This window comes from Gopherus flavomarginatus, chromosome 12, assembly GCF_025201925.1.
Source record: "Gopherus flavomarginatus isolate rGopFla2 chromosome 12, rGopFla2.mat.asm, whole genome shotgun sequence".
Classification (NCBI taxonomy): domain Eukaryota; kingdom Metazoa; phylum Chordata; order Testudines; family Testudinidae; genus Gopherus; species Gopherus flavomarginatus.
Genome location: NC_066628.1, coordinates 43724263 through 43747200, shown reverse-complemented (window position 1 = coordinate 43747200; position 22938 = coordinate 43724263). Strand labels below are relative to the sequence as shown.

At 36.7% G+C, this 22938-nt stretch overlaps 1 protein-coding gene across 4 annotated transcripts in view; it reads right to left on the bottom strand.

Annotated features, from left to right (window-relative positions):
• Positions 1–374: 374 nt before the first annotated feature.
• The window catches only part of RHOT1 (ras homolog family member T1), a 42799-nt gene continuing 20235 nt past the window's right edge, over positions 375–22938 (bottom strand). For 2 of the 4 annotated variants that reach the window (XM_050920771.1, XM_050920770.1), the window contains exons 10-20: positions 22775–22883; positions 21692–21812; positions 19754–19838; positions 18155–18300; positions 15811–15911; positions 15269–15399; positions 14750–14833; positions 12361–12480; positions 11796–11998; positions 9660–9782; positions 375–1511 (exon numbers count right to left, since the gene is read on the bottom strand). In XM_050920771.1, coding sequence (XP_050776728.1) covers positions 1394–1511; positions 9660–9782; positions 11796–11998; positions 12361–12480; positions 14750–14833; positions 15269–15399; positions 15811–15911; positions 18155–18300; positions 19754–19838; positions 21692–21812; positions 22775–22883 — 1341 coding nt within the window. In that variant the 3' untranslated portion in view covers positions 375–1393. The remainder of the gene's footprint in view (positions 1512–9659; positions 9783–11795; positions 11999–12360; positions 12481–14749; positions 14834–15268; positions 15400–15810; positions 15912–18154; positions 18301–19753; positions 19839–21691; positions 21813–22774; positions 22884–22938) is intronic. The other 2 variants (XM_050920774.1, XM_050920773.1) reach the window with 1 other exon arrangement.

The window sequence follows — 22938 nt, the reverse complement described above, 5'->3', positions numbered from 1 at the left end:
AGACTGGAAGCTTTTCATGTAACTTTTGATCAACAATAGATGGTTATTGCAATTACTCTCCTTAGAGTACATAATCTTGAGAAAAACCTCTTCATTTTCCCATTGGATCAAAATGCATTAGAATATGGTTAGTGATGGAGAAAGTTTGAATTGGCAATATAGTCTCTTGTTTCAGTGGAGCTTAGTACCCAATCCTGTCTTCCTCTGGTGAAAATCAGGAGTAACTGGAGTGACTGTAAGCCAGAAGAATCAATGTATCCAAGACATTTACATCTTGACAGCTTAAAGGGCTGCTACAGTATTCTCTGTGATGAAGAGTAGGTTTTTACAATCAACAATACCTTTAATTAAAAAATAAAGATATCAAGACAAAGCACAGTACACAGTTATTTATTGAAATACTTGAAAAGGCCGGCAATGGAAAATATAGGTTTGTCATGAGGATTTTATATTCATTAGATTACTTGATCCATTAAAAAAGGTGCTGTCTAAAGATAATTCTAAATAGGTATATAACCCACTGTGAACCATGCAACTAATACACACTAAAGTAGAGTAAGCACTGTGTACGATGTTAGTTCTACCCCGTACACAGCTTTTAGAAGAATGATTTATAATGAGGAATTAAACAGCAACACTTTTTGAATTATAAACATTTATAATATACAAACTGTTTTCCATCAGATTTGAAAGGGCTATAAAACAGTGGAAAGTGAAGCAATACAGAATTACACAAAGCAGATGAAGTCTGTCTGGCAGTTTTTAAAGTTTACTTTTTTCTTTTAAAAGAGGCATCTCAGACAGTTAAACATGTCACAGGTCATGTAACATACAAAATCATTAGGCCACATCTGCCACAGTAACTTTTTCCTTAAAATATAGCTCAGTGGGTAAACTGGGTGGCTCTTCAGTTAAAAAAGAAAAAGAAAGCCAGCCACATATTCTGCCTTGTATAGCTTGTAGTCCCAAAAACGAACTTCAGATGCATATGAAATAAATAAGTCATCCTTGAGCAAGTATGATCCTTGAGTTGAACCTATTCTACTGAAAATTAATTCCAATTATACACTCTCACTATGCTGAAACATCTAAGAACAGTATTTCTAACAACTTTTTGGGAAGCAATGTCTTACTGCCTTATATATACAGTTTATTTACAACATTCCCTTTTGGCCTTACAAATTAAACCATTTTAGTTGGCTGTTACGACGCAATTTTTTCCACACATTATGCAATACTGTAGTTATAGCTTTCATTTAAAAGACTCTTATGCACGAATTACAAATATTAATAAAGTAACTCTGCATATATAAATATTTCTAGCAGAATTTAAAGCATTCAGAATATACATAATTTATTTTTATTTGGTAGGGGCCAGGTACTGCTTTTCAGATCATCGCTGTTTTAATAATGCTCTGTACATGGCAAAACCCAAAACTGCAAAGACTGTAGCACCAAAACTCGCTCGAAGCCAAAATGTGGAACTTTTGAGGTCTGCTTGTGTCACATGCCTGCAATTTAAAAAGATAAATAATTTAATTAATTTCATGACAGGAATGTCAGGCAATTCGTCAAATAAAAATCTGCTTTTGGAAATTTATTAACAACACTTGTCACGCTTAAGCAGCACAACACTAGGGTTACAAAGTTTTAATCAATGCAAGCATTTATACTTCTCTTAAAGGCTCAGGACCTGATGCTGCAGCCCTTGATCACATTAGAAAGTCCCACTGAAATCAAAGATACTATGCAAGTGAAGAGGGCTGCAGGATCAAGCCATTAGTCAGCTGTGAATTGGGCGAGGGCAGAACTGACTTATTTGACAGCAGCAAAAACTACTCCATAAGGGAAAGCAGCTACAAATAATTAATTGCCCATCCAGAGTGAGCAAATATCCCAGCACAGTGAAATATTAGTAAGATAATATTTTTCACATATTTCTGCTTTTCAGAATGAAACCTTCCAAGCAATGTTGTACTACCAGTTATTTAGAGTGCTTTGCAAGCAGTTAACTGACAAGTGACTAGTAATACTTCTCCAAAAGCTAGAACCACAACAATGACAATTTGCAAATCCCTCCCCAATATATAATCACAAAAAAAGGAACGGGTACTAAATCGAAAACTGTTAAGAGAACGACATGCTAGTGGAACAGGCAGTGAGCGACAGACAGAAAAAGAAACAATGAAACAATAGGATGAGAGTGGTTGGATGACATAAAAAGCCATATTATTCATGACAAGATAGATACAGCCAATGACCCACATCTCCCAGATACCACAAATAAAGTTTGTGAGCATGCTCAGTTAAACCCTGCTAGCCATCTTCAAGAGTCTCAAGTATGACAGCTTACCATAAAGGAGTAGATAAAGCGTTAAAAGTTATTACAATGATCTTAAATTTAAAGCACACCAAGTTTCAAACTAATTGTTATGGAGGTGATTTAGAGAACCTGCGTAATATAGCTGAGTTTATATAGCTTGTATATTTTTATAATGGGTTACTGGGTGGAAGCTTTAAAAGCAGTTACAGCACAAGGCGTATATAGTTATTCTGTGCGTATACCATGTGCAAAACAGAGTTAGCTGACTATACAGTACGAATTACAGAACTATCATGCTGCTTTATAAAACATGGATTGTGTAATTGTTGTTACCACAACATACAAACCAGTGTAAAATATTGTTTAGCAAACATTTATAGTAATAACAGGTCCTGTATATATTGTACTTATAAATTTGCATACTAGGGTATCACATGCTGCAGAACAGATATGGGTTCTTCTGTTTATTTCTACTGAAGTGAAATGCAGCATATGAACAAACACTCACATCTGCTCTCCAAATTCATATTCTTATTCGAAAGCTCCCTGCGAGATTATGATCTTGAACAGACCAAACTCACGGTTTCTTGCAAGCATTAGTTCCCACAACGAATTTCTACAAAATATCTCAGAACTAGATATCAAGTAGTTTGGTTGTTCTTTTGAAAGGGAAAAATGACAAGATCATCCCAGTAAGGATATTGTTACCTGTCTTCAAGTATATGTGGATCAAGAGATGACTCCATGAAGATGGAATCTTCTACAGAGCTGACGGCGTGCACCTGATGAATAATACTGCTCTCCTCGTCTGCTAACAGCATGGCACCCAACTCATCTATATGGAGTCTTAACCTTTTTTACACATATGCACAGTTTGCAGTTCATAGCATGGTTCAAATAGGAAGTGACTCAATGCATGCCACACTTACATCTCACACAAGCTGAATTCAGCTGCTAATTTGTTTTCATCTAATCCTTTGCTTTTGTGCAGTTGTTAAAAACTTAACATATAAAAACAGGAATTTGTTCAATGGCTAGCTAGATAACTAAAGTAAACACAAAATAAGAGCATGCTTAAAGACCTAGGAGGCTGTAGCATTAACCAACAAGAGAAAGGAAGCTGCTATAGAAGCCGAAAACCCATCCTTCTTGACTTTTATTTTACCCCAGGATAGTGCAGTACACCTTACACTGTACACTGCAAAACACTAAAAAAAGGTATGTTCTTAACCCAGGTTAGCTAACTCAAGCTAAAATAGTAGCAAAGACACAGGAACTCATCTTTTAACTCAGGTTTGCAGCTTGAGTTAAACCTATAAGGGATGCTGGGGTTGAATTTGAGTTGCTAACCTGTGTTACTAGCCAAGCTGCTATTTTAACCCAAATTAGCTAACCTAAGTTAAGAACACCTTTCTGTAATGAAAACATACCCTAATTGCAGTACTTCAGCAAAATAGGCTATGTTAATACAGGAGCATTAACTCTAATTCTGATGAATTTCCTTTACTACTGTTGGGTCAAGTCTGTATGTTAAGAAAATGTAACTTTAAAATGTTTTTGTAGAGTAAATATGTACACTAAAACCTCAGTTTCAAAACTCCTTAAAATATAGAACAGTATGTGTGTATACACACAAACTTTGAAGGATGTATGTTTTTGACAAAACAGCTCAAAATTTTTTGAAATTATCTGACAAAATATTTACATATATATTTTAAATGCATCAGTTTAAAAGTGTGAATCTACACTTGTTTAATTTAGATGCATCTCAGCTTGTCTACTGAAGCTCCATCTATCGTTCAAGTCTGTATTTACTACTATTTCCAATGAATAGTTTGGCCTTTTACAACATTTCTGCACATGTGAACATTTAAGAAGCATTACAAAAGAAAGTTATTGAGCATGGTTAAAAGTGATCATGTACCTTTAAAAGCAATTAATGTAGTCTTATGATCATGCCAAAATCCTATTCCCATGTCAAAGCATCAGAGAATTTAATGACTCACTCATAGCATAGCATTTTTTTCTCCATTTAATCTAAGGCTAAGGGTAAAGCAGCTTTTCCTTTAACTAAATTAACCTGACCAAACTCTAAGGCCCAAGCCCTTGCCCACTGAAACCAATAGGAGTCCTTCTATTGACTTCAATGGGAACTCGATCATCCCCTGTACTTTTTGGCAGAAATTCTTCCAAGGGAACCTAAGGGAGTTAGGAGTCCAGAACCAACCAGAATTCAGTGGGACTTGGGTATCCAATTCTTTTGGGCTCCTCTGAAAGTCCCAGCCTTTACTTACAAATGTTCCATAACAATCAGAGTACACAGCCAATGGAATCTTTCCACACCTCAGTGCCATACTCACATCTCTTATGAAAATAACCCCAAATAATAAAAAGGGGACGTTTCATTTCTGATATAACCCCTTCAACTTTACTGTGGTTATACCACATGACATTTTGTCCCAAAATCAACAGCTTCCATATCAGTATCAAAGAAAGCTTTCACATTTTAGGAGTTTCTTCTGTTCTCAAATACATAGGCAAGCCAAATATATTAAAATAACATTTCAAAATTTTAAAATGATGTGTGAGAGATTAGGAATCTATAATGTATAAATGGTATGTCAGAAGCTATTATACTAGTGTCAGTTAGTCACTAATAGATACTTCCACTAACTCTAAATGCGGGAAGAATTTGGTCCCTATCTTAAACAAGAAGAGAAAGATTATCCTAAATTAGAACTAGAAACTGATGCAGAGTTTTATGAGATCTTGCCTGCTAGTAATAGGATGTAGCTAGTCAACTTCCTGTAGTTTATTAAGCTTCCAAAATAAGATTTCTATGTTAAGACACATTTGCTCCACGTTACATTTAGAAACAGAACCCAGGTTTAAAAATAATTTGGAAAGAAAAAGCACAGAACTTTGATTCAAATTGTCCCTAAACATTGAGGCAAGTAGCTGTTTTATCACCTGCTATTAGTGACATATGTTGCGGTCTAGAACAGTGTTTCTTTTAACAGACTTTAACAACTCACAAGAAGTTAGCATCACAAGTAAGCAAGATATTAACTGAGCATGCCTATTAATTTCACATGGGAACCAGTTGAGCTGTGGGCCAACAGACAACCTTTTTAATCAACATTAGTAGCAGAAAAATCCCAACTTTGGGAAGATAATCTTAATTATAAAAAAAAATCTCCAAAAATTATCCACATGCTAACTGGCAAAGAATATAAAAAGAGTAGCAGATGGGGTCAACACCACCTTGTCATGATGGAAATGGACCAGCCATATGGATACTCACACCAAATGATAAATAAGAAGTTAAAACAGCAAGCAACAGCAGTTTACTTTGACACACAATATGTTTTAGCCACAAGTTGTTAAGCAACTGAATTTAAAATAAAAACACACTAAGTATACATGCAATTTGCTGCAGCTTTCATTTAAATATTACATTTAGGCACATAATTTTCTCTGTTGTAAACACATTCTGGATATTAGAATTTTTTCCCCATTTGCTATCTAAAATATGAAAAGCAACAAGTGCATTTTAGTGCACACACAATGTCTGAGGCAATGCAAAAAGCCAGTTCAAGATACTCCATTTGTAAAACAGTGTATTAGCATAGCTTTGCAAAATTCTGCTTGGCTATAGCCCATAATGAGTGGTAGGAAATGGTCAATAAAAGAACATTAATTTTCATCAACATCTTCATGGTAAAAGTGAATACATTTTTTTCTTTGCCTGTATAATTTAACAGATTTTTATGGTGATTTTGGAAGGCTGTAAGAACATATTGCCTAAAAATGTAAGTGCACTATTCTATAAAGTCTAAATACTTATATTGGATTCAGAGAGCTACTCTTTTCTCTATTACAGTTAGTAAATAGTGCTTTTTCCAGATTGGGTTTCATCGAAGGAGGGTTTTACAGGCAATTGAAACTGTATGAACAAATCCTAAAACTGTTGAAATAATGTTTTTATGTGCAAGATTTTTTTTTAAAAAGTTAAATAAAACCCCACTCTTGTTTACACTATTTCAATTTCAGAACCTAAGAATTAAACTTAACTGAAAAAATCTCCCTGATGGAAGGAATCATCTTAATTCTCATGCATAAGAATTACTATAAACATCTTGTTTTTAACCATAAACTCAATTGCCAGAGTAAAATGCAGCTATTGTATAAGAGAAACAAGATGAATGAATGATTTAAAACCAACAGAGCAGAAAGAATGAAAAAATCTCATTGAACATTCCAAATAGATGCAGTATAGTTTAAAAAAAAAAAACACCCCAAATTGATGGTTAAAAAAGGTTTTTAAAAAGAGGTAAAATAATGTAGTAAAAGGAGAGCGAATGCCAGCCAGACAAATGAAAATGAACACCTAAAGGAAAGAACAAATTAAAAATATAAAACTACAACAACATACGAACAAGTGCTTTCTCTCACACATGCAATCAGCAGTGTTTGGAATGCAGTGCCGTCTTCCTAGTGGAATCTATGAACAAGGATCCTGGGTAGTTCAAACCAACAATCCTGCTCCTCCATAACAGACACAGCAAATGGATAAACTTCCACATTTCTCTCAATTTGTTTTTCTGCTAAGCTAGGAAATCCCCAAAGAATCCATGAAGAGAGTCAGACTCAAGAGACGTTGAACATAGATGCAGGATTTTTCATTTGCATAAAATCACTGCTATTGCGTTAATTGCTGGGTTTGGACTATTAAAGATTATTACAAAATAGTATGTTTGTCATCATGATTATATATAAACATTAACTAGCAACACCAGCTAACAATAACAATTAGAGGTTAAATCTAAATTCAGTTCAGTTTAGATTAATCATGCATTCCTCTGCTATCTAGAGGGTTAATATTTTGGGAGTGAAAGGGGGATCATGACAGTAGGTTCTCCACTCAGACAAGCCTCTTTGCTTATTAGTTAAGTAATGTTTTGCCTGACTTTCTGACTTATGGGTAAGCAGCTGTAGAAGCAAGCAGAGAAAACCATACAAGGCATAACAACTGCATTTTATAAACTTCTTAATTCAAATGCATTTTCTGTTGAGGCTGTTCTGTTTTATAAACATTAAACAGACATCAAATAATGTTCCCTCGTAATATATCTTTCTTTAAATACCTTATTTCCCCTACGAAAATGTTCTTTAAATTTTCACCTCCAGTGGCTCTCCTTGTTAGTCTATAATTAAAGGCCAATCTCTGGTTTCATTTTATGGAACAATATTTATGAGAATGAACAAAGATCTTAGCTCTATTTTTCTTTAAAATACATTTATTTACGTACACACTACTCAGTTCACTCTGCTGAAGTATGGGGAGACTGTGTCAAACTATGTATCCCATGATCCTTAGGGGTTCAGTACGGAAATGCTGTGGGAGGAAAAGGAAAAGCTAGAAAGGAGGGGAGCTGGTTAGATGAATATATTGGTGGGCTGGACACCTACAGTAAAGACAATTCGCTTTACGTAAATGATCCATACAACAGATCATACCAAGCAAACATTTTTTCCAACGTGGTTAGGGCAGAAGCTCTTCCATAAATTATCCTCCTCCTAAATTACAAGCCTGTCACAGAGAAGGTGGCATATTCTGGTGCTTATGATTCCCTACTGTACAGTGTCAAGGGCTAGGGTGATTGCACTGGCCCATAGAGGATAGCACATCAGCCAAAGCCTCTACTATTATCTTGGATCAATCTAGTTAGGGATCTGATGAGGATTCTCAAATAGGAAAGCAGCAAGGGGAAGAAGCAGCATGTAGCTAAGAAACAGGGACAACTATCCATGACTATTTTGAAAGGGGAATGGGGTATGGATTATGCAACCCCCTTACCCCCTTAGGGCGGTCACAGCCTTCCTACTGAGGACTCTGAAGAGTTGCTGTTTTCTGGGATTTTCAAGTGTGTTAAATTGGCTGTGTGGTTGGGATAGAATACATGAGTGGGGACAAGTTTCAAGGGGATTTGTTTGAGGGACAATTTATGTAGAAAAGATGCAACATGAATGAACAATTGTCATTTCTAAATCGACAATCTTAATTTTCTGAGCTAAAATGTTTCTCTTCTATAAATTCACACTGTACTGTTATCAGTTGTGCACTGAACTCTAAAAAGGTACATTTCACTAGAACTTTCTTCATACTCTCTACACACAAATCAGAAATACCATCAGAGCCCTTGTATATGTACAGCCTGCATATGCCTACTTTGTTTTATGACTATAATGATCTGAAACTAACAAAAGGTATCACACAAAACATGCAACACAACAACACTTTCAGGATATAAAAGAATGCATTCTAATCCTGACCTTCCAAGATGCATATCACAACCATCTGTCACTCCAAGAAAAATATGGAACATGATACCACTGAACTACAGAATTATTGTTCAGTTTGAACTCCCATTCATTTGCTGGGCCAAGATGACAGAATTTCAGCTGTTAGTAATTTGTGCGTGTCAAAGACAAGGGTTTAACAAACACAGCCTGCAGCACAAGACAGACAAGATGCAGCACTGTTTTCTATTATGAAAACATTATCTGTTATCGAAAACATGTTAATGTTTATTTATCAATTATTTTTTCCAAAATATCTGAGTGTTTGGGTGGTTCAAAGTTTTCTACAGTGGCTAATTTTCTTAAAGTGTATAAACAGGTTGTGTTTTGTTCAAGAGGAGCTGGTTGTTAAAGCTGCAGATTTCTTCACATCATATCCACTAATCTGTACAGACTGAAGATCAGTAAAATGTGTTTTGTATTAACTCCCACAAAGCTAAGTGGTATGAATTGTATTATAAACATAATTACACTGAATAGTACTGCTCTACATAAGCCTTACTTTTGCCTGCAACAATACCTTACCTAAAATGAATTTCTAAAATTAATGTCTAAGAGATATACAGATCTAATTCACACTACATAGATGTTTTATATATTATTCAGTACTAAACAGATTTTAAAACGTTAATAGTTTTTCATTCATGACTATCTACCTAAAATTATAGGTCTAATTCTTCAATATTTGCTACCATCTAATTGGCTGAGTTGAGCATCAAGTTGGCAATGCTTCAATACATTACTATTAGATTAAGCCCTCAGTGGTCAACTATACTTTTAAGTTAAAGAGGTCATAAAACTTGACTAAATTTACTGCAAATATTAAGAGAAGCCTCTGTCTGGTGGATATGGAGTGAAAATCTGCATCATATAAGGTTATCAATTGTTTTTTTTCCTTTTTTTTTTTTTTTTTTTTTTTTTTTTTAAGTATTTTTAAAAGCACGCCTGGTACCTAGTAAATAAAGTTAAGGACCTGTTAAGAACTGCAGTGAAGAGTTTGTTCTTTACAGATTGCAGCAAGTCTGAGTTGAGGAAGTTCTGACAGATGCAAAATGTACACCTGTTGCAGGCGCACATACAGCGTAATCGGGCATGGCTGCGAAAACACACAGAAGGACACGTGTTGAGATCTTGCTCATTAAATCAGGCACATATTAGGGCTGTGCCAAAACCAAGAGATTTAGGAATAAATTAGTTACATCTGAAAATGGAAAAGAAAGGTCAGACGGGGAGACAAGGGTAGACTAAAGCTGTGCAGATGTTTTAAGTCTACATGACACACTGGCAAATGCCTCCTCCTACACAGATAAAAACTAAAAAATGCAAACATTAATAAAAATGTTTGTTATATCTGTCTTCAGGAACAAAGTATCAAAGGTTTAATGGAATGTGTCTGCACAGCAGTAGATAACACCCTCTTCTCAATCAAAGGAAAGTAAAATTGAAGAAGTCACATTTTCTATCACTCAGTAACAGAACACATTTTACTTTATAAAGTGACACAAATAACCCATTTTCCACACACCGCCCCCCTCCCGCCCAACTAATATACACATGCTTGAAAACCAGGGAGGAATAAGGGATATTTATATGACAAACAAATACTCAATGCCACATACAATTTTAAATGTCCTAATATTCCAGCACTACCAAATAAACCAAAGTAGAAAACAAAACAGAAACCTTACTGATCTAATTCAAGAGAACCTATTATTAAAATCCAGATTTCTGGGTGAAGATGACATTATTTCTCTTTCATTTTAAAGCCAATGCCAGCTGTCATACTAGAATCCATCTGTTATTTAATAATATATGTCTAGTGCACCACCATACATAAAGCTCCACCTACCAAATAAAGAGGGATGTAAAGTTTGCTTAGCAACAGAGTGAGATGCTTAGTGAGAAGCAATGTAATCTTAAATACATTAAATCTGAAGTCTGACAAATATATATATTTGGGCACCATATAAAATATGTAATATCTAATAGATTTGTGAAACAAAGGTACAAACATTATTAACAACATGTCCTACATAGGTATTATTAACCAATGAAACCTCAGTGTGTTTCTAGGGAATTACTGTACACTAAGTAATATTATGAACCCTAATGGTCTCCGGATCTGAATTACAATAATTGTTAGGTAAGTCAATTTTATTTTTTTATGACTATGACTTGAAAATATTACCAAGGTCATTCATCTCAGTGGTTACTTTCATTGCTTTAAACAACCAATAGGGCACACTGTGAATGTGTAATTTGGTGAATATTTAAGATACATTTCTATATACCTAAAATAAATTGCTACAAATATGCTAGGATTTTACCATTTTAGTAGAACATGGATTGCATCTCATTGCTAAGTGTTATAAAATTTGGACAACGTTGTGTCGGTTCATCAAATATTGATTACCATTTGGTAGGTAAGAAAACAGAAAAATACTAGATGTCACTTTCCCAGTAATGTGGTACATGACTGTAGTCTCAGTAACTTTCAGTCTTAAAGTAATCTCCCAGAAAGGCACTTGTTTATGTTATTGCTCTCAGACTCATGCATCTACTGGATATAAGATGATAGGGGCATAACATCACCAATAGCCATTCAAAAGCCACCATTCCTGTCCAGAGTTCTAGATCTAAACAGGGACTCAAAAGTGCTGAGCACCTGCAATTCAGTATTAAGTCAGTGGAAAGTGTGCGTGCTCGGTACCTTTGAAACTCAGGCGCATATTATATAAATATTATATCTTGATTGCACTCACTGTTACTGTTAAGACACTTTGTAGTAATTATACACTATTATTAATATTATTACATTAATAAACTCACTAGACTAGTAGTTATGACATATGGGAGCCTAGTCTCTTCTGCATATGCTTACAGTCCCCCACTGACAATGATTAACAGCAATGAGTTATGTATGCACACATGAACAGAACTGTGTGTCTATTGGATTAATGGAACCTTCTAAATCACTGATATCACTAGCACCTCTCTCTGTTGCTAAACAACTCAAATGAGGCAGAGAGTTCCATCCTCTTGATTAAGAATGGCATGCAGTGTTGTCATGATCCATGCAGTATGAAAACTATAATGCTTGACTACTTACGGATACATGGCCATTGTTGTCAGTTTAACAAAGATATCCTTACTCGGTATATCAACAGTGTTACAAGTAAAGGCTTGTGGTGGAGGCATTTTGTGTTTCTTGCAGAAGTCAGCAGGGGAAGTGCTATATTCTTGTTTAACTTCATGTAGGTCTGACTTTGCAGCTACCACTAAGCAAGGTATTCTGCTGTCCATGAAGTGTTGCTGTAAATTTAAAGAAAAATATTGAGATAAACATGAGTTCATGTGTTCAAACAACATGGAATAGCCTATTATTATTGTTTCTTGTGGCAACATCAAGCATTCAAAGGCTTAGCTAAGCACAAATCTAGAAGCAGAGTGTTCTGCACAGGCAGCTAAACCATAGCCAGGCATTAGTGACAGAAGCCCACCGAATTCTTACTGCATTTTTAAATGCATCAGTTGCATATAATCAGCAATCATGCAGGAGTCGGATTCACTTCTGGTGCCCAACTCAGTCAGTCAGGAATGCTGATAACTGAAAGTGAACATGTATTTCTCCTCTGGTTAACCAGTATAATGAGATACGTACAAAAGATACAAACCTTAAAAATCCTAGCACAGTATTCAAAGGATTTAGGATTAGTGACATCATACACCAAGCAAACAGCATCACATATGGTCTCAGCATCACTTAAAAATTCAGATTCACTAACATCATGTAGCTGAAAAAGAAAGAAAAAAGTTTTGATATTATGAAATTCATTGCATAACTTCCTCTTCTGTTTTGATTTATTTTTTATTTTAAAATTTCCTATTAGGGTTATTCAAGCTCAAAATAATACAGAGAATGTGCCAACAAGCTAGCACACGACCTGCTACTACCACATCTGCAGGCAACGAAAATACTCTCAGCATAAAGAAATATTTTCTTATACCACATAATGCCTTATATTCCCATTCAATCTGGTTCTCATTCTAGAGTCAAAACCACTGAACAAAGGACTAAACAAGAACTTGCAAAACAAGGGAGCATTCCAATGATAATGAATGAACTACATTAAAACAAATGTTAAAGTGTATTTCCAATCGTCAGAGATCTTCACCTGTTGAAGATTAAATACATCTTAAGCACTAATTTGTCTGCCAAATGTATCATTGCCAGTGTTTCAAGGGTTAACTTAACTATCATCCATCTGATAGCTTTCAGAGTGGTAGCTGGGTTAGTCTGTATCAGCAAAAACAATGAGTGGTCGTTGTGGCACCTTAGAGACTAAAATTTAATTGGGCACAAGCTTTCGTGGGCTAAAACCCACTTCATCAGATGCATGGAGTGGCAAATACAGTAGGGAGGTGTCATAAACAGATAAGTAAGAGTTAATAGAACAAAAGTGCTTCATATCTCTTTTACCTGGAAAGGGTTAACAAGAACAGTGAGCCTGGCTGTCACCTGACCAGAGGACCAATCAGAGGACAGGATACTTTCAAATCTTGAGGGAGAGAAGTTTGTGTGTGTGTTGTTAGTTTTTGGTTGTTGTTCACTCTAGGGGCTCAGAGGGATCAGATGTGCAACCAGGTTTCTCTCCAAGCTCTCCAATACAGGCTCTTGTAAGTTCAGAATAGTGAGTACTAGGTAGATAAAGCGAGTTAGGCTTATGGTTGTTTTCTTTATTTGCAAATGTGTATTTGGCTGGGAGGAGTTCAAATTGGTATTTTGCTGAAAAGATTTTAATTTGTACTTGTATACTTAGGCTGGGAGGGTATTCCCAGTGTCTATAGCTGAAAGACCCTGTAACATATTCCACCTTAAATTTACAAAGATAATTTTTACTGTTTTTCCTTTTTTAATTAAAAGCTTTTCTTGTTTAAGAACCTGATTGTTTTTTTATTCTGGTGAGACCCCAGGGGACTGAGTCTGGATCCACCAGGGAATTGGTGGGGAGAAAGGAGGGAAGGGGGAGAGAAAGGTTAATTTCTCTCTGTGTTAGGATTACTTTCTCTCTTAGGGAGAATCTGGGAGGGGGAGAGAGAAGGAGGGGGGAAGGTGGATTTTCCTCTCTGTTTTAAGATTCAAGGAGTTAGAATCACAGGGATCTTCCAGGGTAACCCAGGGAGGGGAAGCCTGGGAGAGGCAACGGTGAGGGAAAGGGTTTACTTTCCTTGTGTTAAGATCCAGAGGGACTGGGTCTTGGGGGGTCCCCGGGCAAGGTTTTGGGGACACCAGAGTGTACCAGGCACTGGAATTCCTGGTTGGTGGCAGCGCTACAAGTACTAAGCTAGTAACTGAGCTTAGAGGAATTCAAGCTGGTACCCCATCTTTTGGACGCTAAGGTTCAGAGTGGGGAATTATACCATGACAGGAGGTATAAATACACAGCATATGAAAAGATGGGAGTTGCCTTGCCAAGTAGGGTGGGTGGGTCAGTGCTAACAAGCCAGTCCAATTACGGTGGAAGTGGCTATTCTCAATAGTTGACAAGAAAGGGTGGAAATCACTTTTGTAGTGCTAATGAGGCCAATGTAATCAAGGTGGCTTATTTCAAACAGTTGGCAAGAAGATGTGCGTATCAGCAGAGGGAAATTAGTTTTTGTAGTGACCCATCCATTCCCAGTCTTTATTCATGCCTAATTTGATGGTGTCCTGTTTCCAAATTAATTCCAGTTCTGCAGTTTCTCGTTGGAGTCTGTTTCTGAAGTTTTTTTTGTTGAAGAATTGCCACTTTTAAGTCTGTAATTGAGTGTCCAGGGAGATTGAAGGGTTCTCCTACTGATTTTTGAATGTTACAATTATTGATGTCAGATTTGTGTCCATTTATTCTTTTGCATAGAGACTGTCTGGTTTGGCCAATGTACATGGCAGAGGGGCATTGCTGGTACACGATGGCATATTATCACGCTGCACATCTACATTCAAAAATGTGTGTGTGTGTGTGTGTGTGTGTGTGTGTGTGTGTGTGTGCGCGCGCGTGCGCGCAACCATGATGTAAGTCTTACCAGCAAGTATTTTTCTTGCCCATATACATAGACTGTATTCATCGCATAGTAAGATTTGTGTTCTGCGCGTATTTGCCTCTGTCTCTGAAAACACACAGAATTTAAAGATTAGACAATAAAAACTGTATTTAAATAATTTTTCAGATTCCTATACAGTTGAGCATTCTTAGTATCAGAGAACTATGGTGAAGTCTTTTATTAGGAAGTTAGTATGCTATTAGTATGCTAGTAAACCTGTAGCTGTTGTCAGTCATGAAATATCTAAGATTAAAATTAAAACTACTAATGTAAAAGGAAATGAACAAAGCACATTTTGCAAGGCAGTATGCTTGATTGTCATATCTATTCACTTACTTGATAATCTGTAAAATTCTGCAATCCATGATGGGTCTTCCAAACTTTAGAGCTAACAAGTAAAGTTCTAAGGCAGATGCATGCTGTCAACAGAGTTTTGTTGCCTAAACTTAACTCTTGATATTTTTCAATTACAACTTATATTAAAAAGAAAATGTTTCTTACCATTAGATTTCTTCCAAGAAGTGCCTGTAGAACACCGCTTTTCCCACAGCCTTTCATCCCAATAACATTACATCTGAACACATTCCTTTGAGTCTGCTTTTTCTGGAGGTCTATCTTTTTATCTCTAGTTACTTTAAAAAAAAAAATTAAAATTCCTACAGAGGAACAGTTAAATTACTTAAATCATATTTGAAACATCTGTAATTAAAGTCTTTAATATCCCAGTGGCACACGCTTTTAAAAAAAGTTCAAGTGAACAAAATGCAAACTAATTCAACAGGAATCAAGACAGTCTTTTCATATGACGCACCATTTATAAAAAGTCAAATACTTTTTTTTTTTTTAACCTTTTATAAACAAACTAGAATGCTCTCCAGGATATTCTTGCTTTTCAAAATATGCCTGCATTCTAAGCGTAAAGGAGGAAAAAAACACACAAGACATTTCATTTAAACTCAATTTACTACTTGGCAATTGGGCGTATGAAACTGATCTTTTAAAATAAGCTCTCAAACTGTATAAACAACATTTCAGATAATTACCTGTAATTGCTGATGCTTGAGACTCTTGCTCTGTGAGTATTGAATAGCCTAAATAGCCCAAGTACTCCAGGCAGCGCTGTACATCTAAATATGTGGTTAGCCTAAGGCGGGAAAAAAGGGGGAGGGGGGAAATTCCAAAACAATCATTCCTGAATTGCCAACATCCACCATTCCAGATTTCTATTAAAAGTACTTGTGCCCTATGTATTACATCTGGCAAAAGCAAAGTGTTCTGGTGCCATACAGTAATGAGAACACATGTGTTTGAAAGTTAAATGGCCCCAGTTTTATTAATGTAATGAACCCATGATACTATGAGGGCAGCCCCTGCTAAGATCAACCCACTCGTGCAGACCATGTACACAATGCTTTCCACATCGCAAAATGAATGTGATTGCTCCCCGTCTGTATTCCCAACTCATTGTCAAGAGGAACGCAAACAGAAGACAGTAACATCTTTAATGTTTACAGGAGGTATATATAGAGAAAATATCGACTAATTATTAAGAGGGTGACAATTAATGACTCTTAATGATCATACTACTTCAGGCAGATTTCCAAATTTCGGTGAGAGTCCTGAAGCAGTGATCACAGGACACTGCCCAAATTCCAGAACAGCCTGTAGTTCTCTGAGCAGCAGGCCACACAGTGGCTCCAAAAGCTCTATTGCTTTGGTCAATTCTTCAACATTTTAGCTTGCTTCCTTTCTACATAATAGCAGATCTTCAACAGGAAGCTTTAAAATGGGATCTTATAGTTAATGTCCTCAATACTGTTCCTAGATGATAGTTCTCTAAAGTGCTTTGTCACATTCAAAGGAAACTTAAGTGGTACCTGACATGGAATCATCCAATAGCTTTTCTTAGATAAATATCAAAAATTCTCTCATAGGTGATACACTGATAAACTATGCATTAATTACATAGCAAGCACAGGGTTATGTTTGATTTAGCAATTATGTAAATCAAACAAACTGGATTTTTGGAGACTTGCCTATCAATGCTCTCAAATGAGCTTCAGGACAGCAGGACTGACAGACAAAATCCAAAAATAACATGCATCCCTTAAATATTATTGTGACAACAGCTGGTTGGCACAGAAAGTTAGTATTTCTGGAGACCTATATTTCAATCCTATGTAGGTCTAGTAAGAAGAAATGTAGTGATTTCAGATTAGCCTCTTCAAGCACGGATGCTCATATAAAAAGCACACCATGTAATTTAACATGGCTGGTTAATGTTTGGATAGGAGAAGCAAGTGACAAGATCCAGGTGGATGGGAATACATTGGCAGAGGTTGGGTAGGTGAGTGAAAGGACCAAGACTGGTATACTCAGGGTGCTGGAGATCAGGATTGATTTGCATTGGCAGAGCAGTATGGAGAAGCTTGTACATGCTTTCCATGTTATACCTCGCTCTAGTCAGTGATATTAGTCTGCTACTGAACTAGCAGAGCCCCCTGAAATCAGTGATAGATATTTAAGTGAATTTCTCTATAAGTCAGTTATGTAAACAAGATAGACATAAAAGTTCTGGAAAATGTATTGCAAGTTTCCAAATCAATAAACAAAAAGGAGTCAGCCAAAAAAAATAATATGAACTTCTCTGAAAGCCCTATTGGAGAATGACCTCCAACTTATTGAGGAATTACCATTCTTCTCCATAGTACGAGAAAATTCAATTTCCATTCACATGAAGTCAGCACGCCTCTCCTGGGGACACTGGTAGCTGAGCCAAACATGTGCAACAACTTTATAATGCAGACTAAACCCCATTAAGGGAGTAAACTGAAACGTCACCAAGGCATTTCAGGGAGAACCTCTGGCTCCAAATAAAGCATGGTTTCATAAATGGAAAGGACAATGTTTTACTGAGCAAGTCTCCATAGCAATAATCTTTCCTATTCCCTTTAAAACAAGAGCTGTGTGTCTAACTTTGATTGTAATTCTCAATTCTCTGAATACAGTACAACAGTCTCAGGAACTCATCCGTTAACGTAGATCTCCACAGTTTTGGCACCCCATTTGCTATAAACATTTAAGCAGCAGCACTGCCAGTGCTATCTATTTACTAATTAGCACAGTTATTTAAAAGTACTCAATGAAGCAGATCACTCTGACAACATTCATCAAAAAATTTTTAACTCTAGAACGATTTTTTCGGTTACCTCACTAGATTTACTATTCATTTTTTTTAAACAAAAGATTTGCATAGCATATTCAGAACTACACATATAAATGTGCAATAAAATAGGTTATTACATCACATGAAGTCCTAATGTAAGGCCACTGTAAGGTCCTAGTGTAACTCCTGGGCAACAGCAACATATAATGTACCATACTTACGTCCACTGAGAAAGAAACCCCTGGTATGTTATCCATCCTCTTTCATTTGTACAAACAGTGTTGTTGACATCAGGTCCCCATGGTATATAAGGGAAGACTTTGAACAAATCTTTGAGTTCATCAGGGGACAAAGCACAATCTCTATCCTGGAAATATGCAAATAGTTATACATCAGAGACCAATAATATTCTCACCAAAACATACCTGCAAAAGTAAAGTATTTCTTGTATGGGATTTGAATGGCCTGTGCAGCATTCATTCCATAAAAACTATGTTAAAGATTTACTTACAATAGGTGGATAATCAATCAGTTTTTTAAAAGGATTCTCGGGACTTATAATATATGGAGATATACCTATCTCCTAGAACTGGAAGCCCCCTGCCTTCATTAGCAGGATAAAGTACTGATTTTGCCCCACATCTCTAAGTGGCCCCCTCAAGGACTGAACTCACAACCCTGGGTTTAGCAGGCCAATGCTCAAACCACTGAGCTATCCCTCCCCCCTTACTAGAAAGGATAAATATATCAGCTGCGTATACTGGCGTATGAGTGCTTCTGCTGGTACAACTTATGCACTTTCCTGAACAAAATAAGTTATATATACAAAAGACTCTTTTGCTAGTGTAACTGCATCTCCCCTGGGGCTTTTGCTGGTATAAAAGGGTTGTTTAAAAGAAAAATTGCCCCCCTATGCGACAAACATTTCTAGTGCAGAACAGGCCTCAGACAGACAAAGGGTCACAACTATTCCTTTAAATTAAGAACCTAAATACATAAAATGGAGAAAAAGTCCAAACCCCCCAAACACTGGATCTTTTGTTAAAGCCTTAGTCAATCTTTATTCCTACATAGGCATTTGTCATTTCTAGCATTCTTGATTGGGTGTGTAAAATAAATATTTTAAATACAATTTCACAACATGGTAAGAACATTTTTCCTGGTTTAGGAATATCACTGATCAACACATTTAAAAGGGTAGCAGAATCTGACCCTGCATAAGGACGAGCTGTTCTGTTGACTCAACTTGTCAGGAGTCAGAATCCTCACAGAACTGCTGCCACATTGTAACTGGTGCTGGCCGTTCAACTCCAAGAGCAGAGGGAAACATGATCCTTAGTCCAAGAAAACTGGGAGAAGAAACATGGAAGCCCTTCAGGAAACCCAAGGAATTGCCAGGCTTCAGCAGAAAGCTTACGCTGAGTTTTATTCTGTTACTTGAGCTAACAAAGCCTAGTCCCAGGAAGGAGATAAATTGACATCATGTATAGACTTTATATGGTGTGGGGTACTAATGTTACCTGCTCGCAGAACAATTTAAACCCAAGGAAGATGGCTCTCCCAATATTAAGTATTGATTTAGTTTCCTGTGCCACATTAAAGAGGAATATTGACTCCTAATTCTTTGAGTTTGAAAAATACAATTGGTTCAGCTTCATAAACTTCAATCCAATCCTAATAGAAGGTAAAAAGGATGTCTGGACATCAGGGGTTGGATTTTGTTGATAAACATCCCGTTGTACAGATCAAGTCAAAGAGTTAAGATTTAGAGAGCAATTAAAACATTATACAAGCACCACTTAAGTCAGACTAAATCTTACCAAATCATGCTTATCAAAAGTGCTTTGGAGAAACAAATACACATGGTGATTCAATTCTGTTGTGCAGTCAGAAGGAATTTTTAGCCTATTTTTAAAAAAAAAAAAGAACCAAAAATTAGTCACATAATAAATGTAATTCTTCCAAGAAATAAATATGAAAATAGCATTTAGTGGTTTTGCAATCAGCTCCTTTTCTGTTTCACTGAAAACACAGCAAGCACTGTTTACTAGGCATTCTAAAATCATCTGTAATGTAAGGCGCTTTCATATAGAACAGGAATATCAGCAGCATTCTATGAAAGAAATAGGTATGGGATAGTCAAAAGAAAGTAAGTGACTTAGGCACCTAATTCCCTTCAGATCCTCTGAAAATCTCATCCTAAAGGAGTTAAATGTCATAAAAAGGGCTGGACAGTTTTAGAACTATCCCACTTGTAACTATGCCTGGCAAGAGAATGGTCTCAGCACACATTAAGCAGTTGGGGCTATTGGCGGGCTTATAGGAGATGTGTGGCCTGTTTAAGGACTAGACACTCAGAGAGTCACTTCCTGCAGCAGCTTCAAACCAGGTCAGCAGGGACACTGATCCATCCCCCTCAGATCACCAGAAGAGAGGGGAGACTATTTAGGCCTATGCCCATGCCAGTGCAGGAAAAGCCCTCTTTTACCTGGACCAGATAGAGTAGCACCCACCCTTCCACCAATGGCCATAGCTAAATACCGGGTTTTGTCATGATCCACAGTGGGTATTGGTGCTTAGTCTTGGGGGACTGGGAAGGAATTTTTTCCCTCACCACCACATTGGCCAAGGCAAGTGTTCCCCCCTCACTCCTTCTCCACAGTGGGCAGGGGCTTAGTTGGGGCAAACATGAAATGGGAGTTAAGTTATCATGTCACAACTCATTATGTATGTGTAGGACGGATGTCCAGCGCACTTACTCCGTAGGGAAGGGACATGGTGATCAGATAAAATGGATTGGTAAAGGATTTAAAGGATGTTGTGTTTTTTTTAAAAGGAATGGAAATGGGGGACTTCAGGCTCCTATGACTGGTACAGCAAGGCTCCTGCCCCTCCTTTACAGTCCCCTTAACCCTCCATTTGAGGGGGAGAGGGGGGCAAGGTCCAAGCAGCAGGTTGGCTGGGGACCGAGATGGTTGAAGGGGAAGGTGGACAGTAGCGTCCTCGTCCCCCAAGTATATGTAAATGATTATGGAATTACCTGCACTGCACATTTATCTGCTGGGTACTCCCTGATATTTAGGAATAAAATAGTGCCCTAATTAAACCACATCCAGTGTCTCCTGTCATAGTTGGACAAAGGATAATTAAGTCCCATGTTCTGGTCATAAACTGATTGCAGTGTTCAGGGAAAGAATTTCCTTCTTCCGTCATGTGATTCCTTTTGCACAACTGGCATTAAGAGAGACAAAAGTTTGCTTCCCTCTTAAGAGTGAGATATGAACCTCTGCCAGGGACAGCATTCTGGAGTGAAACGAACAGAGTCTGATCTGGTACTGCAAATCACTTGTCCCTCTGCTCTCCATATGCAACCCACAGTGAAACTAGGTGACGCTATGAACGTTTAGACATTTCTGGTAACATACCGAAATTGGAATTCCTTTATCCTTCTACTTGCTCTATATAAAAGGATATTCTGGTCCAAGTCTGATCCAATACTCAAGGAAGTAATTGGAAAGAACTTCCATTTACTTCTGTGGGCATTGGATTAGGCCCTTAATGCACATGAATAATTGAAGTGACACATACATCAAGAGATTATATACTGTATACTCGATAATGTGTTTATGTAAATGCAAATATTGCTGACAAAGTTGGGAGTTGTGTTTGTATAGTAAGTAGTTGATTTAGCAATCCCAAGGCATGACATACAAGTTCTATATAGAGTTAACATGTGAAAATTAACAGCTGAAACGTACGGAGGAAACAAATACTCTGGTGTGAGCTCTAGGTCATCATCATATCCAAAGCGGCGTAATACTGTCCATGTAGTTTCATGTCTTCCTCGCTGAATAAAAAGTGTATGTAGAAAAAGAAAACCTGAAATTAAATGATAATTCTTAAGATTTTGAAGGCTTTCAAACATTTAACATTTACATTGAGAGCTGCTGTTTTTTTTACATTGAGTGAATATAAAAAAAATACACAAACATAAAAGCACAGTGCGGAATATATACAATCTTAATGACTATATGACATTTTCTGTACCTTCAATTTGTACTATTATACTTCTATAATCAGATCGCCAAAAATTATTATTTTCTTAAAATGTGTTTCCTGTGTTAGCGCCAGCATTTTTATTATAGAGCTGGTTTTAATTTGTAACATGCTAAAAGTTTTTATACGGTCTGCATTAAACATACAAAGAATGACAACCTTCAATAGTAGTTTCACGGAAGCATGTATTAGTTTTCCTATGCCAAAATTTGAGGATAATTGCTTACGTACTTTCCATGTCTTTCTGAAAACTGAGATTACTCCCCCAGTTCAATACACACATGATTTTTTAAGGCTGTGTGTAGATTAGGTTTTCACCCTATTTCTCACTTTTGCTTTCACAGTTGCAGCTCCCACAAGCAGTAGAAAAGATATCACCTTTAATTTTTACCACTTACTCCGAACAGATCTACGAAGCAGTCATTAAAATGCTGGTGGGAACCAACACTTTTATCTATGCTAGTGCTCACTCTGGTAAAAACTAACCAAATAGCCTATTCTAAATGGAAACTATAGAATTTGCCCAAGAGGGAATTTCTTAGAATCAGCACACTTAATTCAGACATTTTGGTCCCTTAAGCATTCTCCATTGGAACACCATTTCTTTCTCCCCCATTATTCCTCACTTTATCCCATGCCACAGCCAAGTTATGATCAACTCTTGTTGCCAAGGGAGCAAAAAACTGAAATCCTATTTCAATTCCTCTTCCCTCCTTTAACAATAGATTACATATGGACTTTTATCTTGTATCAACTTTAAATGTCTCTCTTCAAACAATACCTACCTTTTAATGTTAATCCATTATCAGCAACTCCATCACTTAGATTTTTTCTGACTACATTCTTTACATCTTCCAATGCTTGAGGCGCTAGTGGAGTATTAAAACAAATTCTCTAACAAACAAAGAAAGCGCATATTAGAAACACTGATACTAAGTCAGTCATGCAG